At 43.5% G+C, this 21,748-nt stretch overlaps 1 protein-coding gene across 2 annotated transcripts in view; it reads right to left on the minus strand.

Annotated features, from left to right (window-relative positions):
* XPO6 (exportin 6) overlaps positions 1 to 7,822 on the minus strand; it is a 130,824-nt gene extending 123,002 nt beyond the window's left edge. The window contains exon 1 of one of the 2 annotated variants that reach the window (XM_090277429.1): positions 7,606 to 7,822. In XM_090277429.1, the coding sequence (XP_090133555.1) occupies positions 7,606 to 7,608 (3 nt within the window). In that variant the 5' untranslated portion in view covers positions 7,609 to 7,822. The remainder of the gene's footprint in view (positions 1 to 7,605) is intronic. The other variant, XM_090277427.1, reaches the window with a different exon arrangement.
* Between the last annotated feature and the right edge of the window lie 13,926 nt (positions 7,823 to 21,748).

Here is a 21,748-nt window from a genome sequence, read left to right on the forward strand (position 1 = left end):
TGGGAATGCCAGAAGGAGAAGAGGAAGAGCAAGAAATTGAAAACTTATTTGAAAAAATGAAAGAATACTTCCCTAATTTGAGAAGGAAATAGACATACAAGTCCAAGGAGCACAGAGGGTCCCAAACAAGCTAGACCCAAAGAGAACCACACCAAGACACATAATAATTAAAATTCCAAAGGCTGAAGATAGAGAGAAAAAAGCAGCAAAAGAAGAGAGTTACCTACAAAGGTGTTCCTATAAGACTCTCAGCAGATTTCTCAAAAGAAACTTTGCAGGCAAGAAGAGACTGGCAAGAAGTATTCAAAAGTGATGAAAAGTAAGGCCCTACAACCAAGATGACTATCCAGCAAAGCTATCCTTTAGAATGGGAGGGCAGATGGAGTGCTTCCCAGACAAGGTAAAGCTAAAGGAGTTCATCATCACCAGGCCATTATTACAAAAAATGCTAAAGGGACTTATTTAAGGAAAAGAAGATCAAAACCATGAACATTAAAAAGGCAACAAATTCACAACTATCAACAACCGAATCAAAAAGAAAAAGAAAACAAACTAAGCAAACAACTAGAACAGGAACAGAATCATAGATAAGAAAATCATATGGGGGGTTATCAGCTGCAAGGAGGTAGGGCGAGAATTGGGGCAAGTGGTGCAGTGGTGCATAGGAAAATAGGGGGATATTAAGAATACTGTAAGAGACATATAGATCAATGGAACAGAATAGAGAGCCCAGAAATAAACCCAGGTCTATACAGTCAACTAATATTTGACAAAGGGGGAAGGAACATCAAATGGAGTGAAAAGAGCCTCTTCAACAAATGGTGTTGGGAGAACTGGACAGGGACATGCAAAAAAATGAAACTAGACCACCAACTTACACCATACACCAGAATAAACTCAAAATGGATCAAAGACTTAAATGTAAGCCGTGACACCATAAAAGTCCTAGAGGAAAACATAGGCAGGAAAATTTCAGATATCCCACGTAGCAACATTTTCACTGATATATCTCCTAAGGCAAGGGAAATAAAGGAAAGAATAAACAAATGGGACTACATCAAACTAAAAAGTTTCTGCTCAGTTAAAGAAAACATCAGCAAGATGAAAAGGAAACCAACCATATGGGAAAATATATTTGCCAATGATATCTCAGACAAGGGATTGATCTCCAAAATATATAAAGAACTCATACGACTCAACACCAAGAAGACAGACAACCCAATTAAAAAATGGTCAAAGGACCTGAACAAACACTTCTCCAAAGAGGACATACAGAGGGTCCTAAGAGGACATACAGAGGGTCCATAGATATATGAAAGAATGCTCAACATCACTAGCCATCAGAGAGATGCAAATAAAAACCACAATGAAATATCACCTCACACCCATCAGAATGGCCTTCATCAACAAATCAACAAACAACTTGTGCTGGAGAGGATGTGGAGAAATGGGAACCCTGGTGCATTGCTGGTGGGAATGCAGACTGGTGCAGCCACTGTGGAAAACAGTTTGGAATTTCCTCAAAAAACTAAAAATAGAACTGCCTTTTGAACCAGCAATTCCATTGCTAGGATTATATCCAAAAAATCCTGAAACACCAATTCAAAAGAACCTATGCACCCCGATGTGCATAGCAGCAACATTTACAATAGCCAAGTGCTGGAAACAACCTAAGTGCCCATCTGCAGATGAGTGGATCAAAAAACTGTGGTACATTTACACAATGGAGTTCTATGTAGCAGAAAGAAAGAAGGAACTTCTACCATTTGCAACAACATGGATGGAACTAGAGAGAGTTATGCTTAGCAAAATAAGCCAGGCAACTAAAGAAAAATACCTTATGCTGTCACCTATTACAAGAAACTAAAAAAAAAAAAAAAAAAAAAGAATAGTGTAAGAAATGGAGAGGCCAAAGAACTTATATGCATGACCCATGAACATGAACTAAGGGGTCATTGCTGGAGGAAGGGGGGTACCAGACGAAGGGAGGCAAAGGGGAAAAATTGGAACAACCATAATAGTGTAATCAATAAAATGTACTTAAAGCCCTGGCTGCTGTGGCTCAGTGGATTGAGCATCAGCCTGTGAACCAAGTATCACTGGTTCGATTCCCAGTCAGGGCACATGACTAGGTTGCACGTCAGGTCCCCAGTTGGGGGCGCGAGTGAGAGGCAACCACACAGTGATGTTTCTCTCCTTCTCTTTCTCCTTTCCTCTCTCTCTAAAAATAAGTAAATAAACAAAAAAAAATTTTTTTTTAAGTTTACAAATTGTAAATGCTACAAAAAGAAGTAAAGCAGGATATGAAGAGCTGGAAGTTCTGGAGTGGGATTATAATTTTAAAAAGGGTGATAATGAGAGGCCTCACTGGGAAAATGTCTCTTGAGAAAGACTTGCAGAAGGTCAAACTTGTCATGCAGCTATCTAAGCAACAGGGCAGTTCAAGCAGAGGCAACAGCCAGGCCAAAGCCCTGAGGCAAGAATACACCTGGAATTTAAAAACAGCAAGGAGGTCAAGGTAGCTGAACAGAATGAGACACGATGAGAACAGTAGATGGGTTCAGCGTGCAACATGGGCCAGAATATGGAGGGCTCAGTAGGTCATGCAGGAGCATGAGTTGTCACTGGAACAGAGCAAAGACATGACCAGCCTTAGAGTTTTCAAAGAATCACTGAAGCTACTATACTGAAAACAGTCTATAAGGGGGCAGGGTCAGAAGTTAGGAGAATTCGGAGGAGGAAACTGCTATAATCCACACAAGAGATGACGAAGGTCTGAACTACAGTGGTTAACAGTGGCAGGAATAAGAAGTGATAAAATCCTGGCTACATTTCAAAGACGAAATAAACAATCAGCTTTCCTGATACAACCAGAAGTGGGATGTGAAAGGTCAAGGATGACTTCCAAGTTTTTGGCACAAGAAGATGGAAGATGAAGCTGCCCTCAAATGGCAGAGAGAAGCCTGTCAGTGGAGAAGACTTAAAGGGGAAGATCAGCAGTTGGTTTTGAGACATGTTACAATGTCACACTTGAAGTGCCTGACAAAGTAGCTTGCGTGTCAAGTAGACAGCAGCACAGATAAGAACTGCTGCTGAGGAGAGGTCTGGACTAGGAGCTCACTAGGTTTGAGGCCTAGGGCACCCCAGCTGTTCAAAGATCAATGAAATGAGAAAGAAACAACCAATGTGATGGAGGAAAACCAAAAGCACATCTTAATGTCCTGGAGGCCAAATGAAGACCCAAGGAAGAGGGAATGTTCAACTTGTCCAAAGCTACTGACAAATCAAGTAACATCAGAACTGAAATCTAACCACTGCATTTAGGAACCATGTGGGGAGAGGCCTTGACAAGTAAGCTTAATGGAAAATGGAGGATGACCACTTCTGAGACCACTCTTCCCTGGAGTTTTGTTGCAAAAGAGAATAAAGAAATAGGGCAGCTGCTGGCAAGGAAAGTAGGAGTAAAAGCATTTATGATGAGAGAAAAAAATTACATTTTTGAGTGCAGCCTGCATGTAGCTCTAAAAAGCCCTAAGCACTCAATGTTAGTTCCTTCCTTCACTCTCCCTTTACACCTATCCCTTCCTATTATCTTTATTGATATGTATCTGATCTTCCAAACTATCTTCATAACTTCCTTACTTGGAAGGCCTTGTTTTTCCTTATTCAAATGTCAAACTTCCTAATCCTTCAAGACACAAATATTCCTCCTGGGAAGCCTTCCCAGGCCTCTCTCCTCAGTTAATCTCCCTCAGATATGCTACATTTGTAGCAAAGCATTCTTCCATCATCACTCTTATCACAGTCTCTTCTAACTATCAGAATGTATGTCCCATCTTCCTCACTAAACTGACTCCTTGAGGGCAGGGGCAATACTACCCCTCTGGGGTGAAAGTGTAACAGTTAAGAGCACAGGCTCCTGAGCCAGACTGCCTGTGCTTGAATCCCAGTTCTACCACATGGTTGCAGTGAGAAGTTGCCTAGCCTCTCTGGGCCTTAAATGTTCTCTTCTATAAAATGGGAAATAAAAATAGCTTCTACCTCCTGGCATTGTTTGGAATAGTATATGAGTTAATATACGTAAAATGCCTGGCATGTGCTAATCTCTATAAACATTAACTACTGTATTATATTGTATCTACAGTATGTAGGATTTAAGCTTGACATAATAAGGCAGTAAATTATTTCATGAATGACTAAACTAAGGGACTAAAAAGCCCTGACCTACTGTGGAGAATTACTTATCTATACCATATTGAGTTTTGTCCTTACCAGGTAATTTCAACACTTGAACAATGTCATGTACTAATTTTTTCAAAGCTGTTAAAGTCATTTCTTGATATTTACCTGTCTCCCAAACCACCTCTAATAATGTGACTAAGAAAACCTCTGAATACTGCTGAACCTTTCCCTGCCACCTCCCTATACCACCACGGCTTCTTCAAACCTCTACACAATGCAACACTGCTGATGAGCACGTGGATGACAGACACTCCATCTGAGTGGCCAAATTTAAGGTCTGATTTTGTCTCCATTACAGGGACCACTCACAGAAGGTGACATTCAAAACAAGAAGCATTTGTAACCAAAGCAATTTTCTAAGAAAACTACAAAATGTAAGCAAGGAATCAAGTTTGCACGAAATTTCCAAAGTAAGCCTTTAATATTAACAACTTTGCAGAGTAGTGGGAACCTCTAAGATAATACATCACTTAAGAACTTATGAGAATGCAACCCAAAGTGATGATTTAATCAAATGTAGCCGCAATATAGCTATTCTAGTAATTTTGTACCGCAATCACAAATCTTTTTTAAATAGCTCTAAATTTGCATGTCGAAATGCTCCTCCTAGAGGAACAGTTTAAAGGGAGTCCCATACTCCCTAGTCCCAATCACTATGTATCTTAAAACCAAAGAAAATACAGTTGGATGACATTCCTGATCACCTTTCCCCATGGGGTGACACATACTGCGAAGAGCACAGGCTCCGGAGTAGATCACCTTGGTTCCAAATGCTTGTTAGACAGGAACCCTGCAGTAGGTCTGCTCCTTCCCCTCTGGTAGTAATGGCAATAATGTAACCTACCTGGATGGGTGTGGTTAAGCAACACTGAATGACTTGAAGAAAAATGAAAACATGAAAAATAACTAACTTATAGCAGATACTAAATAAATATACCATTTTCATCTTAGAGTTGAAGTTTTAAAGAGAGATATTACAAACGCTCAAACACATGACAACTAATACTCCTTAAAAGTAAAAATGCTGTCAGTAGGGAATGGAGAGGGAAAAATTCTTAGAATAAATCAAGAGCTATGATTCCAGGAAAAGGACTCTCCTCCTGTAATACACAAGCCAGGCAAAGGCTTCCTTGCATTTTGGGGACAAGGCCTGCTTTGTCTACACCCTTGACTCTGGGACACCTCAGATGAACTCCTGGTATCAGTAATGCAAAAAGGAAGTGATTAAAAGGTCCTGTTCACCTCACATCCACTGTGCCTGCCCCCCACGTGCTTACATATGTGACTCGAAACTTACTTTAGAAAAAAATGTACATGGCAATCATAAATTAATGAATATAGACCAGACTATATACTTTACCAATTAATTATTTACAGGTGGTCATTTCACAATGGCTCTCCTGATTGTCAATTAAAATTAAACCTGAATACAAGGTTGCTTGGCTTAGTCAATAACCAATTCTGCTCCCAAGGCTCCCTTAAGGGAGTACTAAGTCTGTCTTGGTTCATCTGACATTCCCCTAGGGCCTGCCATATAGTGGCTCCTTAAAATTCATTGTAAGATTTGTACACCCATGTTCTCAGCAGCATTAGCCACAATAACCAAATGGTGGAAGTAATCCAGGTGTCTATCAACAAGATGAATAAGTAAAATGTGGTATATATACACACAATGGAGTATTATTCAGCCTTAAAAAGGAAGGAAATTCTGACACATGCTACCACATGGATGAATCTCAAAGACACTGTACTACGTGAAATAAGACAGTCACAAAAAGACAAATACTATATGAGTCCACTTATATGAGGTACCTAGAGTAGTCACATTTATAGAGACAGAAAGCAGAATAATGGTTGCCGGGGGCTGGGGAAAAGGAAATGGGAGTTAATATCTAATGAGCATAGTTTCAATTTTGCCAGATGAAACAAGTTCTGGGGATTAATGCACAACAATGGGAATGTAGTGCTTAAAACTACTAAGCTGTATGCTTAAAATGGTAAATTTCATATTATGTATTTTTCAGTTTATAAAAATAAAAACAAAAAAGTATTCATTGGAAGAATGAAGAAATACTCAGTACCACTTTCGTCACTCACTAAATGTTCTATCTCATATCTCTGGATTACAAGTCTCCACATTTTGTAGATGAAGAAAGTGGGACAGAGAGCTTATCTGATCTGCCACTCTACTACATATGGTATGTACCATACAGTGCCGCTCAACATTTATGGTGTATTGTAGCTGACTGGTTACAATCCCATGAAGATAAGGGCTATGCCTTAGGTCTTCTCTATGCCCAGAACCTGAACACCTACAGCCTCCTTTAATGTTCTAAAAATCCCACTGGCCTGAACATTTGCACCACAAAAGATGTCACTGTATCCTTTTCGCAATTAAACCACTAGCTTGGCAGGGGTAAATGGGCAGCCTTGAGAACACTTCTGCCACTGGAGGTGCTCAAACAGGCTGGACCATCACCCACTCCCCATGCCTTACTATGTGCCAAGAGATGGGGCACAGAAAGGTTCAGACAATTTGATCATTGAGGGAGTTGAGTCTTTGGCAGAAGACAGATAAGGATCAGAAACAATTACAAGGACAAAAGATAAATGCTTACGAAACCTAAAGGACTACTCAAAGTGACTAAGGGTCTGAACAATGCGGAAAGTATCTTCAGCAGAGACAGGCTCTATGCTGGATTCGGAAGGATAAAGAGTTTTCCAGACACTACCAGCGAAAAAGTTGGAGCATGTAGCAGGGAGAACAGCAGACTGGGTTTCAAAAGACAGCACGTTCCTAGCTTTGCTATTATCTATGTAAGTGACCTCCGCAAATCAGAAACCCTGTTCCCCCACATGTAAACCTACCGCAAAACCCCAATACGTTGTGTGTGTTGCATCTAACAGGAGCTCTGAAGTCAGAATTCCTGGGTTCAAATCGTGCCACTGCCACTTAACAGTGACCTTGAGCTGGTTCTGTGCCTCAGTCTCCCCACTTCGAGAGGGCTGTTATGCTAATTAGGTAAAACATGTCAATCACTTAGTACAGGGCCTAGCACATAATAAGCCCTCAAAAAATAATGATAGCTTACTGTCATGATGAGCTACACTGTAAGACATGCAAACATCAGAGGCAAGGGTTACGCCTGCTGGGCTTCCAGAAGGTCCCTCCCAGTCCAAGAGACATCCATGGGGGGATGGGAGCACAGAGCCAGGGCTACGAAAGCTGCAGGCGAGTGTCACTGCCCTGATCCTCACGCGCCTCTCCCCTACCCAGGGAGAAGCTATGGCTCTACAGTCCCGGGGCCCGCTCGCACCTCAGGTCGGGCACCCAGGGAGGGAAAGGACTAGGATCCCACTTACCATGCTTGGTCGGGGGAAGGGGCGGCTCAGGTGAGCTGGCTCTCGGGCTTCAGACTCCTCCCGCTCGCACAGTTCAGGTCATGATCCCGCAGACTCGGGAAGTTCCCCGCCCTTGCAAAGAGAACCGCTCCCCCACCCAGGCCCCGAGGGGACCCTCTAAAAAGAGCGCGGCGCCCCGGCCCGCCTCATCTAAGACTCCCAGAACAATTCATGAAAACCCACCCCTCCCCTCCCCTCCCCAAGTTAACTGAAAAGGCAGGAAATAGGGATCGGAGGCCGGCAGCAGGGTAGCAACTCGGGGCCCCCCGCCCGGGCCCGACCCCTGAGGGGAGGTTCCGGGCCCAGGCAGGGGCTCCCCGGTCCCCCGTTCAGAGGCAGCGGCAGGCCTGGCCTACAGGTTGAAGGGGCCTGGGTGGCACAGCCCGAGGGGCCGGTCAAGGGAGAGGCCGACTCAACGGAGAAGCCCGGGGACCCACGCTGTCCTCGCCGCCTCAGCCCCCACAGCCGACACTGCCGACCTCCGGAGCATCCCTGCACGCGTCCACGCCTGGGCCGCCCGCTCATGCAGTACGGCTACCCCCAGACCTACAGCCCCAACGCGCCGGAAGTGGCGAGCGACCGGCGTGGCCCCACGGCACGGCCGCCGGGCTGCGGCGCTGGAACCGGACCAATCCGGAATCAGGCGTGGGGCGGGGTAACGCAGGGCGGGGCCGCACCTGACGGTTCCCGCTGGCCCCGCCCCTGGCCCCGCCCCGCGCCCGGCGCCAGTCTAAGCGAGCCGCGGCCATATTGGTGAAGGGTACGTGCCTGCCTCCTTAGTAAAGGGGCGCTTCCTTTTTCGCTTCGGGAGCTCATTCATTCCGCAAATCTTTAAGGAGCGCCTTTTACGCGCCAAGCACCAGACTAGGAGTCAGCAGCACGCAGACTCTGCCCTCGTATAGCTTACATCTAGTCAGCCCACATACACTTTAGCCCTGCTGGGGCCCAGGAGCTTCTGGAGGTGCCAGGACTAGTGCAATAAATGAGACTGCTATAGTCCCCTGCCCTCAGGAGGCAGATTAGCAACAAGAGCAAATGAATAAACTAATCGTAAGAAACGAGGAATACTGTGAGCAATGTGAACGCAACACATGCAGTGGGCTGAGAGAAAAAATGGAAGGGAGGGATGGGAAATTTAAACTGAGACCTTAAGAATACAGTAGTGGGAAGCGTGACCCAAGTAGAAAGAAGAACCGCAGAGGTCCTGGGGTCTGGGATAGCAAAGAACGTGTTGGCTCCTGTTCTTATCCTCCAACCCACTTTACTTGTAAATGTGTTGATTTTAAGAAGCAGGAAACAATCCCTAGCCGCAGAAGGGCTCCTAGAAGTGCCTACTGCATAGACTGGAACAAGTCTGTATAACCCAGTGGCTTTCAGAACAGCGTGCATCAGCATCATCTGGTGGGTATGTTAAAACATTGCTGTCCTGACTTCGTGTAGCTCATTCAGTTGGGCGTCCTCCTGCAAGGAGAAAGGTCGTGGTTGGATTACGGTCAGGGAGGAGAGACAATGGATCAATATTTCCCTCCCATATGGATATTTCGCTCCCTCTTTCTCCCTCCCTTCCCCTCTCTCTAAGAATAAATAAATAAGTAATTTTCTTTAATTTAAAAAAAAAAAAAAGTAAAGATTACCATCTGAGTCCCACTCCCAGAATTTCTAATTCAGTAGGTCTGGGGTAGAGCCTAATAATTTACATTCCTAACAAGTTCCCAGGTGATGGTAATGGTGCAAGCCCAGGTATCACACTTGAAGAACTGCTGATATACCTCATGACCGCAGAAAGCTTTCACTTATTCTTTCATCAAATATTTATTGTTGCCCACTAAGTGACAACTGTTCCGAGGATTCGGTGCTGAGCAAAACAGACACACTTGTGCCCTTATGGAACAGAGAGAGAAATTATTTTAAAAGTATTATACAATAAGTAATCGGTTATAATTGTGATAAGAGTATGGTTGGGGTGGGGAAGTAATCAGGAAGTGACATTTTTTTTAAGGTGTGGCCTGAAAGAAATGTTATAGTTTGCTAGGCAAAGAGAGGAGGCATACAAAGGCTTTCAGATGAGACCACTGGGAATGGAATCCCAGCTCTTAGAACTAGCTAAGGTCTGTTGAGCACATTACTATGAAGTCTTGGTTTCCTCATTGTATAATTGGATGAAATAACAGAAACTCAACTCAGACTGAGTTAGAGATATGCCTTTGGCTCGTGTAACTCCCATAGGTCAGCTCCAAGCTGGAAAAGATGAGAGCCTTGGATCCATTCCTCTAGGATTTCATTGGCTCTGCTCTCCTTGCCTTCAACATAGCTGTCAGAAACAGCAAAGGTCACAAACTTCCTCATTCTTTTTATTTTTTAAATCCTCACCTGAGGATATGTTTATTAACTTTAGAGAGAGAGGAAGAGGGGAGAGAGAGACAGAGAGACAGAGAGACAGAGGAATCAAGGTGAGAAACATCAATCAGTCACCTCCTATACTCACCCCGACTGGGGATCGAACCTGCAACCTAGGATTACGCTCCAATTAACTTAGCCACCTGGCTAGGGCACAAACTTCCTCATTCAAATCCAGCAAGAGAAAGCACTTTTCCTCCCATCCTTTCTCATAGCAGTAAGCTTTATCCTACTGGTCCTAAATGACCCAAGCCTGCCCATTCCTGAACTAGCAACTGTGGAGGGGGATGGAATTGCTATGACTGGCTTAAAAAATCATCCCCTGGAGTCGATTTCAATTCCCCAGAATAAAGTGGATTTGGTGGAGTCACAACATACCAGCATACTTCCATTGCCAGGATGGAGTGAAGATTAAGTTTAATGTACACAGAACACCTGGCACATAAGTCATACAACAAATCATTGCTATTATTAATTTTACTTAAGGGATTTTGCCCAAGTCAACTGAATAACATTTTGTTATTAATATTAATCTTAAAACTAACTATTCCAAAAACAATTTAAGGCTGCTATTACTTTTTGTTGGCACTGTAGGGATGGCCCCCATCCATCTCCTCCTGCCCGTTCCTACTGCTACTGCCTCATCTCATTCAGTTATTTGTACAACAAACTTTCAGTGAGTTAGTATCAATTTTGTGCCATGCCTTTTCAAAAACTAAAAGTTCCATCCCTGCCCTCACTGATGTGGCTCAGTGGACTGAGTGCAGGCCTGTGAACCAAAAGGTCACCGGTTCTATTCCTGGTCAGGGCACACGCCTGGGTTGTGGGCCAGGTCCCCAGTAGGGGGCCTGTGAGAGGCAACTGATCGATGTTTCTCTCCCTCTCTCTTCCTCTCTTTCTTCCCCTTGCCCCCTCTCTCTAAAAATAAATAAATAAAGTCTTCAAAAAACAAAAACTAAGATTTCCAAATGAATAAGATTCAGACAAATTGTGCACTGCCTCATAGAAGAAACAGCCACCCAAACAATTACAGCACAGTGTTAAGAGGTGCTGTAATACAGGTGAGTAGCCCTGGCTTGGTGGCTCAGTTGGTCAGAATCATGTCCTGTACACATAACTAAGTTGCGGGTTCGATCCCCAGTCAGGGCATATTTGGGAGGCAACTGGTCAATGTTTCTCTCTCACATCAATGTTTCTGTGTGTGTGTGTGTGTGTGTGTGTGTGTGTGTGTCCCTGTTTCCCTTCCTTTCTCTCTAAAATCAATAAACATATCGTCAGGTGAGGATTAAAAAATATAGACGTGTGTACAAACTTTCTAAGCACACGAGGAAGTGGGAAGGGAGCAACTAACTATGGCAGGACAAAGATGGTAACATTTCAACTGGGTCTTGCTGGAAGAATGAAAGTTAACCTGACTACTGCAGCCCCTACTCATCTTCCTACTCCAAGCTGTCTTCCACTATGTCAAGACCGTTTCTGCTGCAATGACAAAGTTGGGAGTCTAGAGTTCCTACTCTATCAAAAGGAAAAAAAGGTATTATATTGCCTCATATAAGAAAATCATCCAAAGGGTTATGTGGATTTCAGACACTGCTGAATTCAGAGTCTGAAATGATGTCATGAACTCAGTTTCTCTCCATTTCTTGGTTCTGCTTCCTTGATTGGGGGGACCCTTTATCCACGTGGCCCCTGGTACCTCCAGGCTTCAGCTTCTCCCAGGTTGAAACTTGGCAGAGAAGAGAGTACCTTTTCTAAAAATATTCCAGTAAAATAATCCCATTGGCTTTGATTGTATCACTGCTGAACCAATCACTGTGACCAAAGGGAATGTGATGCTCTAGTTGGCTGGACCTGGGTCACATGCTCTACTCCCAGCTCCAGAATAGCTCTTTAAATGGCCAAGATCTCTCTAAGCCCTGCCACAGTTGTGCAAGGCTATCAGAGCTTGGAAAATTTTCTCATTTTGCAGACAAGGAATCTTGTTGATGTCTCAACAAGCATAGGAATAACAGTGTCACTCAAAATGGATTTAATGAGCGCTAATTGATGTGGCTCAGTGGGTTGGGCATCATCCACAAACCAAAAGGTTGCTGCTTCAATTCCTGGTCAGGGCACATGCCTGGGTTGCGGGCCGGGTTCTCCCGTCAGGGAGTGCGAGAGGCAACCGATTGATGCTTCCCTGGCACATCAATATTTCTTTCAACCTCCCTTCCTCGTTTTCTAAAAGTATATAACTTTTAGAAACTCTTTTTTAAAAAATAGATTAATGAAAGAAGGGTGTCTGGCACCCTCTATAGGTGATGAAAACACTCTGTTTAACCTGGCATTCAAGGCCTTTTAAGTCTCTGAAACTCTGTTACCAGATTCTCTAGACTGAGTCTTTGCCTCTTACATTGCTGTGTGGCCTTGAGCACATCATCTAAGCTCTCTGTACTCATGTCCTCATCCATAAAATGCAAACAATATTACAGTACATGCCTGACCAGTTAAGTACTGATATCAGTCAGGTTCTATCACGAAAATCTAATTAGAATTTGAAGAGAAAGTCTTCCGGCCAAGATGGAGGCTCAGACAGATATGCTGTGTCTCCTTCCATAGCTAAGAAGGAATACAACTACTTCAAAACTAGAGACAACCAGGAGTTCCAGAAAACCAAGTGGCATGGAAATCCAACAAACAAAGATATAAAGAAGAAATACTCATCCAGACAAGTAGGAGGGGCGGAGAGGACATGGTGTGGTGGCAGCAGCAGTAGCAGCGGCAGTGGCAGACCAACAGAAAGTGCAGTCACATGTTTTAAAGACTTGGGGGGGACACCTGGGGAGCGCTCCCAGCACCAGACCAGACAGAGCAGCTCACAGTCCCAGCACTGGGGAAAATAAAGCTTCATTGCTTTTGACTGTGAAAACCAATGGGGGTTTGGGCGGAGGAGGAAACTGCCCATCTCCCAGCAGAGTCCACTTTTTTAAAGGGCCCCATGGTCCTAGAATGTCCACAGACCCACCGACTCTGGGAATGACAACCAGGGCAACAGCTAGAGAGGCACCAGTCCTATACGGAAGTGGGAGAAGTGCTTGGAAAAGGGGCAAGTGCTGAGCAGGTGGCATTGTTCCCTCTCTGACCCCACCCCACACACAGTGCCACAACGTGGTGAAATGGGTTGCTCTCTACTGACAAATACCTAAGGCTCTGCCCCTTACAATGTAACAAGAGCAAGAGCTCTACCTAAGATACAGAGGCAAACAAACACTGGAACCTGTCAAGATGAGGAGACAGAGAAGTATGGCCAAAAGAGGGGAACATAAAGATTCCAGTGGGAGAACTAAGAGACAAGGAGACAGTCAACCTAACAAACAAGGAGACAGCCAACCTAACAAACGCAGAGTTCCAAACCCTGGTGATAAAGATGCTCACAGGCTTGGCAGATATGCTTAAGTACAGCAAATGCATAAGGGAAGAAGTGAACGCTGTGCTAAAGGAAATGAAGGAAAATCCACACAAAACCAATGGTGAAGGGAAGGAAACTGGGGTTCAAATCAATCATTTGGAACATAAAGAAGAAAAAGAACAGTCAACCAGTACAGAATGAGGAAACAATAATTGAAAAAAAAAATGAAGAGAGGCTTAGGAACCTCTGGGACAACTTTAAACATGCCAACATCCGAACCATAGGGTAGCCAGAAGGAAAAGAGGAGGAGCAAGAAATTGAAAACTCATATGAGAATATAATGAAGGAAAACTTTCCAAATTTGGTGAAGGAAATAGACCTAGAAGTCCAGGAAGCACAGAGAGTCCCAAACAAGCTAGATCCAAAGAGGACCACACCAAGACACATCATAATTAAAATGCCAAAGGTGAAAGATAAAGAGAGAATCTTAAAAGCAGCAAGAGAAAAACAGAGAGTTACCTATAAAGGGATACCTATAAGACTATCAGCTGATTTCTCAAAAGAAGCTGCAGGCAAGAAGGGACTGGCAAGAAGTATTCAAAGTGATGAAAAGCAAGGACCTACCACCAAGATTACTCTATCCAGTGAAGCTGTCATTCAGAATAGAAGGGCAGATAAAATGCTTCCCAGACAAGGTAAAGCTAAAGGAGTTCATCATCACCAAGCTATTATTATATGAAATCTCAAAGGGACTTACTTAAGAAAAAGATCAAAATTATGAAAATTAAAATGACAACAGACTCAAAACTATCAACAACTGAATCTAAAAAATAAAAACAAAATCCAACCAAGAAAACCAGAATAGGAACAGAATCATAGGTATGGGGGTCATTTGGAGGGTTATCAGCTGGGAGGGGGGAGGGGGTGAAAAGGGGAAATGGTGCAGGGATTAAGAAGCATAATTGGTTGGTACAAAATAGACAGGGGGAAGTTAAGAATAACATAGGAAAGGGTGAAGCCAAAGAACTTATATGCACGACCTATGGACATGAACTAAGGGGGGTGGAATCGCTGGAGGGAAGGGGGTTACTGGGAAGAGGGGGGCAAAGGGGGAAAAATTGGGACTACTATAACAACATAATCAATAAAATACACTTAAAGAAAAGAATTTGAAGAATTAACAAGAGCTCTCTTTTAAAAGGGCAATGTGTAAGGAAACCGTACAAAGGGTAATAGAATACCCCAGTTCTAGTTAGAAGACAGTTTGTATTTTTAGACCTGAAGGGGCAGGAGAGGAACAGTTGCCAAAATTTGGGGGGGTGGCAGGGGGAGAATCGCATGAGAGCAGCTGAGGGAAGCAGCCAGCCAAAGCAATCTGCCAGGGAGGAAGCCAATGGGATAAATATTCTGACCTCCCTGTCTTCCCTCCCTTTCTCTCCTACTGGGACTCCCCATTGGACAAATCCAACTGAAAGCCAGAGAGCAAGGGAGTCTGGTGATGTAGTTCATAGAGGCCAACCTCCTGGGCACAGGGCTGGGTGGTGACGGGGGAACAGGACTTCCGGGTGCAAAGGGAAGAGACCCAGCAGAGCACCATTACTGTGGAAAAGCACATGAAGTGTGTAGAACTGTTCCAGACACATTAAAAGATTTTCAATAAATTTTAGTTATTAATTATTAATTACTCTTTCCATCCTAGTTCCAAACCACCTTTCTATCTCCTCTTTCTCTACAAGCAAAACTGGGCTCCTCACGGCTCCTGGAAAACAGCAGGCTCTTCATGTCTCTGAGCCTATGCTTATGTTGTTCCATCTGGAATGTTGTTTTCCTCATCCCTTCCCCTTCCTTCCAAATTCCTACTCATTGCAAAGGCCCAACTCAAATGTATCCTACGAGTAACTGCCTTTGTACGGAATAAATGACTGTTTATAAACATCCATTAATATTATAAATGGAGAAATTTTGCCTAAAAACTTACTTAATGGTGACATCCCACAGGAATCATCCATGGGAACAGGATAGTGGCGGAGACGCCTTACTGTTCAGCCACTTCTGCCTCTGCTCTTTTCCAAGTACAAGGGAGGATTATGCTTCCCCACTTCTGGCATTTGGGCCATGTGAGTGAAGAGATCATCTTGGACGACTGAGCCAGTCACAGTTCTCGAAGACTCCAGCTCCAGCCCCTCTGTGACTATATGACTACAACCACAGGAGAGACCCCAAGTGAGAACCACCCAGCTATGCCCAGTCAGGCTGCAGAACTGGAAGAGATAATAATAAGTTGCTGTCTTAAGTCATTGCATTTTGGGGTGGTTTGTCATGCAACAATTCATAATAACTCTATAGTAACGGTCTGCCTTTTAAGGAAACTAGTGAGAAGCCATCACAGTTCCTTTCTTGTACAACAGTGAAAAACCAGTTGTCCATCACCGCAATCAACCCCTGCACAACTATATGACTTGAGACCTGGCCTGTGTCTGTTGCCTGTGTCCTTAAAAGACACAAAGTGCCTGTGACTCGTGTTATGAGAGACCGCCCCAACTGCATCCAACCCCAAGACACACCCAGGTCTCCCAGCTTCAGTGAGCCACAGATAACATTCAGATTAGAAACCCTGCAGCTCGAGCCCAGGTCCCCACCTTCGCTGTTAGTCAGTTGCTAAGATGGACTTCTGTTGGAATGGCAAACTTTGGAAGAAATTATGAAGTGATCATGTGTATTATTAATAGAAAAAAATCATAGAAACTTCGTTGCCTCAATTCTGAACAGTGTGTATAATAGTTATATTTCTCCAAACTACTTTCCAAACAACATCTAAGTTTAGGAAATCCAGTGAGCTATTAAATAATAATTATGCTTTTAATGGTAAACAAAAATGGAAGAAATGATAATGAATGAACACAAATGGATCCCAAAATATGGTGGTAACAAAAGAGCAGAAGATCTCTGATCAGTGGACAAATGAGTACAAATGGAGCACAAAATACCCCTATATTATGTGCAGATTAGAACAAAATAAATTAGAGATGTAAAATGCAGAAAGTTAAAATGACAATTTATTATGAAGCAGATGACAAGGGGGAAATAAACATAGGGCTGTAATAAAGGAAGCTATAAAAAGACTCAAGTGATGCTGCTACAATATAATCAAAGTCTTAAAAATACAGGTGCAACCCAGGTGCAGCTGTTCCTTTGTCCTCTGGCTCCTGTATGCTTTACTTTTTGCCCAGTATCAATTTGGATTTGAAACTCAGAACATCTTTAAGTTTCACAAAACAATCCAGTCATACCAAAGCAGTGTTTCCAATGGGAGTGCCACTGGCCTTGTGAAGAGATGTCTACCTGTTGTCACAATTTTAGCCACCAAGTCATAATGCCCCTTTGTACTGCCCCACCCCCAAACAGACACCAGCCCATGTGTCTTTGGTGCCACTGGAGGCAGTACCTCCCTCAACAGAGAAACCCTGCATCAAAGCAACAGGGAGCCACCGTTACTGAAGATTTCATAAGGATGTTTCACACATCCCACAGCATTTGCACTTTCTGCTTTTTTCCAGAATCCCTCGTCAGCAGGACTGCTACCACCTCATTTTTCCTGAGCCCCTCATCTCTCATAATGCCTGATTGTTCAGTTCATCTCTCCTCCCTCCAATACTTCTTGCCAAATCTCAAGTTTCTCTCCCCACTATTATGTACAGAGGCGACTCAACATTGCCCTGGATGCTCCCCCAGATTTGCAGATTTGCATAGCCACATTCATCATGTGGGCTCATCAGCTGTAGGACCTTCACATTAACAGAACCTGCCATCCTCAGAGGTGGATTAGTCACCACCTCTGATTATCGGAACACACCTTGAAGTCCCACACCAAGTACTGGATCGCCTGTGTTTGGTCTGGAGGGTTCTGATGAACGAAGTATCTCCATGTTGTTACACAGGAAGAGCATGGATATCACAAGGGACTTTTCTCCCCTGGTCCCTTCTTCTGATAACCCCAGTTTTGCTGTGAAGGACCACCTGTCCTCCACACGCAGTTCTTGAAACTTTGAGTAAGCATATGAGCCAAGACAATATGGTTTCTATTCTTTTATTAACAAAATCAATGCTGTAAAAAATAATCTTATGCATATACATCCTTAAGTATGCGTGTGTATGTGTAGGATAAACTCACAAAAGTAGAATTTCTTAGTCAAAGGGTAGATGTCCCTGTGTTTTTGACAGTTTGTGCCAAATCACCCCCCAAAAGAGCTGAACATTCCTACCAGCTACACGGAGAACATCTCTAGTTCCACATAGACTGGCCAATTGGATATATTATCAAACTTCTGTTAATTTTTTGCCAATCTGAGAGGTGAAAAATAGTATCTCAGTGTCATCATAAGTTTTTGTGAACTGCCTGGTCATATATTTGCCTCTCTTTGATATTGAGCTGTTAGGTTCTTTTGTCTACATTTCTAGTTCTTTCTATAACGCAAAGATAACTTATGTGGTATTAACTTACAAATATTTTCCCCGAATTGTTATTTGTCTTTTAATTTTGCAATAATTTTAGTTTTCCATGAATAAGTTATCCATTTATTTTTTTAGAGCCAAATGGATCGATCTTTTACGGTTTCTGGATTTTGAGCCATACTTAGTAAGGATACTCCTATGCAAATGTTCAAAGGATTTGCCTATGCTCTCTTCAAGAACTTTTGACCTAGTTGGAGTTCATTTTGGTGTCCAGTGTGAGGTACAAATCCAAGCCATTGGGAGCGGCATTTTGTCTGGACCCTGAGCAGGAGTTGGCAGCAGCAGCTGTGGTGGCACGGACAGAAGGCAGGAAAGGGCCAACCACATGAGCAGGTGGACCGGCTGACCAGAGAGGCAGCCAACAACAGCCAACTAACCTAGCAGTCTACCGCTTACGCAGTTGGCCCACCGCCAAACAAGCGAACCCGAGCCCCTCCATCAATTCAGGCTGGCCAGCCCCCGCCTGCCTTCTGCCACCTTCATGGCAGCCTCAGGAGAAGCACTAACATCCTTTTCCTTCAATCTTCGATTCTCCAGATTTGAAGATGTCTGCACTGGCAGCGCTGAAAAGTTGTGCTAAAAAGCATCACCAAGCCCTGGCTGGTGTGCCTCAGTGGATTGAGTGCCAGCCTGCAAACCCAAAGATTGAGGGTTTGATTCCTAGTCAGGGCGCATACCTGGGTTGCGGGCCTGATCCCCAGTTGGAGGCATGTGAGAGGCAACCACATACTTGGTGTTTCTCTCCCTCTCTTTCTCTCTCCCTTCCTCTCTCTCTCTAAAAGTAAATAAATAAAAAGTTTTCTTTTCCTTAAAAGCACCACCAAGATGTCTCTAAATGAGCACTTTACTAATATTATGAAGAACAAACTGCCGATACAAGTGAATACTCAGTGCAGCAACAATAGCAGCTAGCCAGTGCTAGAAACAGAAAGCTCACCCAGCAGGTGAAGAATAGACACTCTCCAGACAGCATTCAAACTTAAGCAGAGCTTAAAGCAGTGTCCGGGTAAGATAGCAACCAGGCATAGTTAGGCTGGCCCACAGGGACCCTGGCCCGGGTACAATTGCAGGACAAGGCCTACCTATAATCCAGAGAGGATTGCCCAGAGGAGGACTAAATGAGGGATGGGCCATGAGAACCCTGCTTATGGATGGGCTGTCACTCTAGGGTCAAAACCTGCCCCAAGGTGGACGAGCCATAGCTCCCTGAATGGGCTTAGGAAGAGGTAGTGTTCAAGGTTACAGAGGTCCTGGTAGAAGAAGTCTAGGTCGTGGAGCTACGGGTCATGGCTGAATTGGTGCTGGAGGTCAGGTATGCTAGGTCGGGAAAGAGGGGGCTTTGGATGTAGAAGCTGAGACCGTGGACAAAGGAGAGGGGCCTTTGCTCGCCCTGTACTAACCAAGGAGCAGCTGGACAACCAGTTTGGATGTGTACATGTCAAAAACAAAAGGACACCTGGATGCCAAGTTGTGTGTCTACATGGCGCAGACAGATCCCAAAACCCTGTGAGTTAAAGTCATCACATCTGTAAATAACCTTGAGGCAGAAGATTAGAAGAAACTACCTGATTGTTGCTAGAAGGATCATAATAGACTATGGACTTATTTGCTGCCAGTTTGTGCATTCATTGTTTTACTTTTACTTTTTTGATACCATATTGTGTGAAACCCTTTTTTCTTCTGACTTGGGTTTGGTTTCATTTTGCTATTTGGGTTTTCTTTTTTTTCCCTTCTCCCAGACTTCTCTTTGAACATGAATGTGTCAGCCCTCTTTCCACCTCTGCTTGCCCTCATCTGTCATATATGCTCTCACATTCTAACATTCCCTCTGTTCATCTCTGTACCCTTAAAAAAATCCCAGAAAGAATCCATCAATGTTCCTCCCTAATGCTTAGATTTCTGAGATATAGTTCTGTTCTACATCACTTTAATAGCCTCCTAGAAATGTTTAGAAAATCTGGAGTTCAAAAATGCACTCTGCCACGTTGATATTTTAGTGTAGTAAATTAGAAACATTGACCTAGCTGTAGGGCCACAGAACAGGTTATATACATGGTAGCAGCTCTGATTTGATTAAAGTTGCTACCATGTACATTGATACCACATAATGTGTGCTGGTTTGTGTGTGTGTGCATACTTTCTAACCTGGAATAAGATTTACAAACTTTCCTCTTGGCTTTGCATCATGACCAGAGGGGTACTTCTGGGTAGCTTATACCTGAGATAGAAAAGAGAAAGTCATTTGGTTCAGCAAATGCTTCAGAAGGGGTGGGAGAACTATGGCAGATACCTGCTGAGGAGGGGGCAGAAGATTCCCATGCTGAATGCAATTCTTATGTTTATCCCAAATCAGTCTTGGGCTTTTCCATACATTGGCTTTGTTTGACCTCTTATGTCCCTTGAAGATCTGTAAATTCAACCATATTCTATCAACTGTTTCAGATTCAGTGGAATCTTGTATTTCTGGTTTATTATAACAAGGGATTGTTCTCTCAGATCCCATAAATAAATAAATGAAAATAAATCCAAGCTATTGTTTGACATAGGGAGGGCCAAACCCAACCAGACACAGTCTAAGGTAACTTAGTTCCCAGAAAGAGGCCAGGCCCATTGCAAGGACCTAATGCATGGAGCAAAAGAAGTGCCCAGAACTGGCCGAGTTTAGACTCCGAGACAGCTGAGGTAACACCATGTCATGTCGGGCTGATGGCAGGAGGAGAAATTTGATAGCAAGCCCATGGTTCCAGCCAGCAGAGGGCCAAGCAGACCAGGAGAAGGACCTGGGAAGCTGTTCCCACACTACAGACAAAAGCCTGATCTCTGGGAAATCCTGCAGCTCCAGGCCTCTGAAGTCTCAAGGTTGTCATTACCCTGAACCCTACTAATCTGACACAGGGAGACAGGTGGGAGGGAGTCCTTGTCCTCAAGTTCTCATTCTTAAGGGAGAGTCACAGGATCCACCACAACCCTAATAAAAGACCAAAAACAGAATAAAGGTCAAGAAACACTGAGCAATAAATTCTGACCAGAAGGGCTACCAGTGGAAGGTGCTGGCGTTTGAGCTGAGTTTTAAGGAATTAGTGAGCTCTTAACAGATGATTTTCTATTGTAATAACATTGATTATGTAGATCATCTTTATGCTGTTGACTTTTCTTTCAAGAATAGGTATGCCACTTCATGAATTTAGTCTTTTTTCTTTTTTTTGTATCATTTAGCAGCATTTTGAATTTTCCTTCATAGAGATTTTATGCATTTCTTATTAAGTCTATTCTTAGGTTGTTTATCTTTTGTTTTTATTGCAAATGGGGTCACCACTTCCATTATATCTTCTAAGTGGTTGTTGGTATAAATAGGGAAGCTATTGATTTCCTTAGTTTAATTTTGGACCCAGACAACTAACTGAATGTTTGTCTTATTTATGTTTCGACAGATTCACTTGGATTTTCCAGATATAAAACTGTATTATCTGCAAATCATGTTAATTTTATCTCCCTTTTCCCATTCTCTAAAAATGACTGAAAATCAAGGAGGGCATTCTTTCTGATTTCTAGCCTTGCATGTTCAGTGAGGAGGAAGAGGGGAGAAATTTGCATCCACTGTAGTGCCTCGTAGCCTCAACCAATGTTTCTCCCTTTGCCACCCCCTCTTCCTTTACATAGTACAGTAGTCCCCCCTTAACTGTGGGGCATATGTTCCACAGCCCCCAGTGGATGCCTGAGACAGCAGACAGCTTATATATATATTATGAACCCTATATATACTGTGTTTTTTATACATACTCTCCCATGATAAAGTTCAACTTGTAA

This window comes from Furipterus horrens, unplaced genomic scaffold (assembly GCF_987537825.1).
Source record: "Furipterus horrens unplaced genomic scaffold, mFurHor1.1.pri manual_scaffold_5, whole genome shotgun sequence".
Classification (NCBI taxonomy): Eukaryota; Metazoa; Chordata; class Mammalia; order Chiroptera; family Furipteridae; genus Furipterus; species Furipterus horrens.